General features: G+C 40.1%; 1 protein-coding gene across 2 annotated transcripts; it reads left to right on the plus strand.

Moving 5' to 3' along the window:
- The first annotated feature begins 104 nt into the window (after positions 1 to 104).
- Positions 105 to 6,100, plus strand: LOC127154550 (E3 ubiquitin-protein ligase TRIM21-like). Of its 2 annotated transcripts, XM_051096150.1 has the most exons (6): positions 105 to 655; positions 2,629 to 2,680; positions 4,308 to 4,582; positions 4,723 to 4,861; positions 5,396 to 5,422; positions 5,562 to 6,100. In XM_051096150.1, exons 1-6 carry the CDS (start codon positions 107 to 109, stop codon positions 6,098 to 6,100), a joined length of 1,581 nt encoding a protein of 526 aa, XP_050952107.1. In that variant the 5' UTR covers positions 105 to 106. The 2 variants fall into 2 exon arrangements, with proteins under 2 accessions (XP_050952107.1, XP_050952105.1); XM_051096148.1 differs by lacking the exon at positions 2,629 to 2,680 and having other exon boundaries at positions 4,250 to 4,582.

Below are 6,100 nucleotides of genomic sequence, written 5' to 3' on the forward strand. Positions count from 1 at the left end.
TTACTGCATCTACTAGCAGGAGTTAAGTGGACTGTGCTAACAATCTACAACCTTTAGACTCTATATAAAAACACTTACAACGCTGTCATTACTTATCTTTTCAGTCATGGCATCCTCCAGTGATCCACTAAATGAGGAGCTCCAGTGCTCCATCTGTCTGGATGTGTTCACTGATCCAGTCACCACTCCATGTGGACACAACTTCTGCAGAACCTGCCTGAACAAGTGCTGGACAAACACACAGACTTGTTGCTGTCCACTCTGTAAAGAAAAATTTAGCAATCACCTTGATCTTGAAATTAATACAACCCTAAGAAAACTTGTGCAACACTTTAAGAAAGTCGATCAAGAAAAATCTGAAGTGTTCTGTGACTTCTGTGATGAAAGAAAGCAGAAAGCCATGAAGTCCTGCTTGACGTGTCAAAGCTCTTACTGTGAGACTCACCTGGAGCCTCATCACAGAGTCCCACGTCTAAAGAAACACAAATTGATCAACGCTGTGAAAAATCTGGAGGATTATATATGCCAGAAACATGAGAGACCTCTGGAGCTGTTCTGCAGAGATGATCAGACGTGTGTGTGTCTGTCCTGCACTGAAGGAGACCACAGGAACCACAACACTGTTCCTATAGAGGAGGAGAGTCAACAGAAGAAGGCAAGAGATACAAACACTAATTAAATACAAGTAAACTCTGAGTCCATCACTGACTGCAGCTTTCTTTCAAAAAGCTGTTTGCCATTTTTTTGTTTTTCTGGTTTCTTGCAACAAGACCTTCCCTCAAGAAATGTTCTTTAAACTGAATGTTTCTCTTTTTGCAGACTCACTCCAGTGATTTTGTTCTTACTTCCTCGCAAACAGTCCACATTTCAAACTGGATGAATATTGGTCTGTTTATCCTGTTGGTAGCGATACAGTTCATCTTGCCTAAACAATATACTGATTCTACTGAACCCCAAAGCTGCTCTGATGACAGCAGAATCACAAAGGTAAGGATGCCAATGACCATTTCTCTTACGACTACAGCCCCCACTGTCATTTTGTTTTTTTATAGAAATAAAAACCATTTAGCTCATTAGGACAATGGACATTATAATTGTAGACTGAAAATGTCCGCTCTGCTTCATACAGCACAATGCAGCAGGTGCATCCATAGATGACATGGTAAAACAGACAAACAGACAAAATTATAAAATCTAACAAATGTAGATGGTGATGACCTCCTCATGGCCGTACAGATCTAATCAATAGAAATCCCACTGGACGAGGCCCAGGAGGTGGCCATTCCCCGAGTGGAATGGGCCCTTACACCTATAGGGCACTGTAAGCCTACTGAGGTGCAAGCCAATGCTATGGCATCAACTATCCAACGAGAAAGCCTTTGCTTTGTAACTGGCAGCACTCCAAAGCCAACAAAAAGCTGCTCGAATGTCTGAACAGACTGGAACACTCTAAATATACTCTCAAAGCCCTTACAGGGCACAGAACATTAGGACCCTGCTCACCATCCATATCGGGGAGTGCTAACAGGGTGATAACCTAGGCTCTAGGAGTTGAGGGCATCTTAGGGATGTAACCATGTCTAGGCTTGAGGACAACCTTACAGTCGTTAGGCCCAAACTCAAGACAGGAATGAATCACTGACTGACAGTGCCTGTAAGTCCCCCACTTACTTAATTGACACTAACGCCAATAACAGGGCTGTTTTTAGGCAATGGCCATAACTCGGCCGCATGGAATGGTTTGAAAGGGGAGCCCCTGCACTGTCCGAGGACGAGGAAGATTCAATATCCGGGTGCCCTTTAAAAACGCAATGATTAGATTGTGTCTGCCGATCGATTGGTCAGCTTTGAGGGAATGATTTGATTTGATTTCCAACAAATCCTGTAAAAAGGTTAGCATGTGGGACACGTCACAAGATCCTGGATCCAGGCTTTGTGTAGAACACCAAGACTGACCATTAAGGTCATAGCCATTAAGGTGCATAGAGGCACCTTGTAGATGGTGCTCTAAGGGAATGATTTGATTTGATTTCCAACAAATCCTGTAAAAAGGTTAGCATGTGGGACACGTCACAAGATCCTGGATCCAGGCTTTGTGTAGAACACCAAGACTGACCATTAAGGTCATAGCCATTAAGGTGCATAGAGGTGCTCTAGCCCCCAAAATGGTATCGCCTCGGCTCCCGTTGAGGCTCCAAACATGAAGGCTCCACAACTCCGGCCAGTGATGCCAGATCATGCCTTTTGCCTATGAGAGCAGGTCCTTCCTCAGAGGTATTGGCCACGGAGTTGTCACTGACAGCTGCATTAACTCAGGTAACCAGGCTTGGTTCCTCCAGAGCAGGGCTACTAAGAGGACCAAGCATTTTGTCTCTCTGACCCATCTGATGACCTAAAAAAGCAGGGCTATCAGGTGAAGGGCGTATATGCAAGCACTGGGCCAGTAGTGGGCTAGAGCATCTCAACACTTTGAGGAATAAGTTGGGCAGTGAAAGTTGTCTTCTAAGGCAAAGATGTTCAACTCTCCCCTCTCGAAAACAGACCCAATTTTTGGAACCATGAGGATGTAGCCACCATTCTCCTGGAGTAACATTGCCCTTGGATAGCAATCGCCATTGGTTTGTGCAGCTACACAAACATGAACAAAACATGCTTCAGAACAGGGTAAAAAAACAGATAAGCACATACACGACGTGAAGTGAACAATTGAAAGGGAAATGTATTTTTCAATGCTTTCCCTCACAATTATGTTGTTGGGTAATTAACATGTATATAAATTGCGGGGAGTCGTTATTAATGTACTCGCTTTTTACTTTCACTTTCAAGATTTGCAATAGAAACTACTGTGTATATTATGGAGCAGCACTACTTACCACACATTTTACAAGATTAGTTTGTCAGTGGAGGTCAGGATCTGCAAATCATTCACCATTGTCCTATCAGTCACCTCTCCTTACTCTGTTTGTGGTAAGAGAAATTGTTTGTACTTTATGTAACAAGCTAGCGCTAAGCGGCTAACCATATGTGGCACCGTAGAACGCATTTTTCGTTTTACGTGCCTTTGCAAATATGGATTCGGGTGCATCCCTACTTCCCATCATACTGTAACAAAAGATCAATAATTATTTTAATTATTAAATAATTATTTTCTGACAACATCATGTTTTATTATTAAGCCTAGGCTATTATTATGTTAACTAGAAAATCTAGATGCGAATTGCCAGAAGACTGAATCACAATTCGAATGTGACCAATAAAACTCACTACAATAGACAGAGGCAATGAGGAGCAAAATATGAATTCACTGTGAGATGCAAATAATGATGTCTGTCATGAGAGGTTTAAAATCATATTGGTTACAGTTTCGTTAATTCATTTGGCAGACTCTTTTATCCAAAGCGACTTACAGAAGAGGCATAAAAAAAAGTGTTTAACTGTTTGCAAATATTATTAATTTTTTTTAAAATTCCCCCTTTTAATCCTATTCATATGCCTGATATACTGGATATGCAAAACATAAAAATTCAGAACAGTCAGAACAATGAAACAAAGCAACAAAATCAGAAAATCAAAAAAGTAGTTTGCATCACTAAATATTACAAATGGTTGTAATATGATGATGAATTCTGCTAACATCTTACCTTAAAGTAAGATTACCATCTTACCTTATATCTTTCTGCAGCAGGAAATCATTGATCTGATCCGCTCCATTGAAATAAATCAGTCTGAACTGCTGAAGATGATGGAGGAACAGCAGAAAGCAGCAGAGAAACAGGCTGAAGATCTCATTAAAGAGCTGCAACAGGAAATCACTGATCTGCAGAGAAACACAGAGGAGGAGAAATCAGCCAGTGCTGAGCTCTTCACAGATCTGATACGCCCAATTGAGAGCTGTCAGTCTGAGCTACTTAAGATGATGGAAGAACAGCAGAAAGCAGCAGAGAAACAGGCTGAAAATCTCATTAAAGAGCTGCAACAGGAAATCATTGATCTGAAGAGAAACACAGAGAAGGAGAAATCATCCAATGTTGAGCTCTTCACTGATTTAAACCGATCCATTGAAAGACGTCAGTCTGAGTTGCTAAAGATGATGGAACAACAGCAGAAAGCAGCAGAGAAACAGGATGAAGATCTCATTAAAGAGCTGCAGCAGGAAATCACTGATCTAAAGAGAAGAGAAACGGAGAAAGAGAAATCAGCCAGTGTTGATCTCTTCACAGACCTGATCCGCCCCATTGAGAGACGTCAGTCTGAGCTACTTAAGATGATGGAAGAACAGCAGAAAGCAGCAGAGAAACAGGCTGAAGATCTCATTAAAGAGCTGCAGCAGGAAATCACTGATCTGAAGAGAAACACAGAGGAGGAGAAATCAGGCAGTGTTGAGCTCTTCACAGATCTGATCCGCCCAATTGAGAGACGTCAGTCTGAGCTACTTAAGATGATGGAAGAACAGCAGAAAGCAGCAGAGAAACAGGCTGAAGATCTCATTAAAGAGCTGCAGCAGGAAATCACTGATCTGAAGAGGAGAAACACTGAGCTGGAGCAGCTCTCACACACTGACGATCATCTGCACCTACTACAGGTCTGTCAACACCTCTGAGAATGTCAACACTGAGAATGCAGAATATTACAGGACAAACACTGTTACAAATTCAATGAAACATAAAAAGTTATGAAATAATATATATTACTGTATATATAAATATACATCTCCTGCTGTAGGTGTACTCATCCCTGTACAGCCTTTCACACACCAAGAACTGGATTGAGATCAGTACTGACTCTGATGTGGACGTGTTCACTCTGAAAAGAGCTCTGACTCTCCTGAAGGAACAGCTAAATGAAAAACTCAGTCAAACTGGTATGTGAATATCAAATACAGAACTAAGAAAATACATATTTTTTAAAAAAAATATGGTGGCGATTACCACATTATTATAAAATTTTAAAATCAACTAATGTCATGAACTGTTTAAGAAGTACTATGTTAACTTCAGTGACATGTAACATGTATATGACATTAACTATCACTGTACAAATTACCTTCGTAGGGATCATGTCAATAACACATAACCAGAAGTCTTACTGTCTTTAAAATATTTTTCCCAATTCATAAAGACAATTTATATAATTTACAGCAAAAATAACACATTTTACACTGAATTAATATTATTACAGTTTTAATAAAAATAAATTTCTACTTTAATCTCTCTGATATAATTGTCTAATAGACTTCTATTGTAAGTGCATTTACGTTAAACACACTCTGCATTCTGTTTTACAAACTGATGGACAAGCAACATTTACATGCTACTGATCCTGCCAATAGAAATAAACTCACTGTTAACCTGAAATATTATGATGAATCACATCACATAAATATCTGTGTCCACAGGATTAAAATGGGCACAGAAATTTGCAGGTACAGTGTGACTGACACCATTTTTTCCAATACACTTACAAAACTTTTATCATCACATTTGGTTTAACTAAATTATATTTACAGTACACATGTAAAAATGTTATAAAAGTTGATTAATAATGTCTAATCTCTCATTTAGTGGATGCGACTCTGGATCCTGACACAGCGAATCCATATCTCATCCTGTCTAATGATGGAAAACAAGTCAGTGAAGGAGACATTAAGCAGGACATCCCAGAAAACCCAAAGAGATTTGATGTTGGTTTGTGTGTTCTGGCAATGGAGGGATTCAGTTCAGGGAGATTTTACTATGAGGTGCAGGTGAAGGGAAAGACTGAGTGGGATTTAGGAGTGGCCAGAGAATCCATTAACAGGAAGGGGTTGTTCAGACTGAATCCAGTGAATGGATTCTGGACTGTGGGTCTGAGGAATGATAATCAGTATATAGCTTGTGAAAATCCATCTGTCTCTTTATCTCTGAAAGTGAAACCTGAGAAGGTGGGAGTGTTTGTGGATTATGAGGAGGGTCTGGTCTCTTTTTATGATGTGGGCTCCAGATCTCATATCTACTCTTTCACTGGTCAGACTTTCACTGACAAACTCTATTCATATTTTAGTCCAGGCCATAATGATGAAGGTAAAAACTCAAACCCACTGATTATCACACCTGTCAGTTAA

This window comes from Labeo rohita, chromosome 23 (genome assembly GCF_022985175.1).
Source record: "Labeo rohita strain BAU-BD-2019 chromosome 23, IGBB_LRoh.1.0, whole genome shotgun sequence".
NCBI lineage: Eukaryota > Metazoa > Chordata > Actinopteri > Cypriniformes > Cyprinidae > Labeo > Labeo rohita.

Excerpts from the sequence above, each read along its gene's own strand:
- LOC127154550 (XM_051096148.1), top strand. The coding sequence starts at position 107 with ATGGCATCCTCCAGTGATCCACTAAATGAGGAGCTCCAGTGCTCCATC. Across the intron at positions 656-4,249 it reads AGGAGAGTCAACAGAAGAAG|TCTGAGCTACTTAAGATGAT; the intron begins GCAAGAGATACA and ends GAGAGACGTCAG. Across the intron at positions 5,423-5,561 it reads ATGGGCACAGAAATTTGCAG|TGGATGCGACTCTGGATCCT; the intron begins GTACAGTGTGAC and ends TCTCTCATTTAG.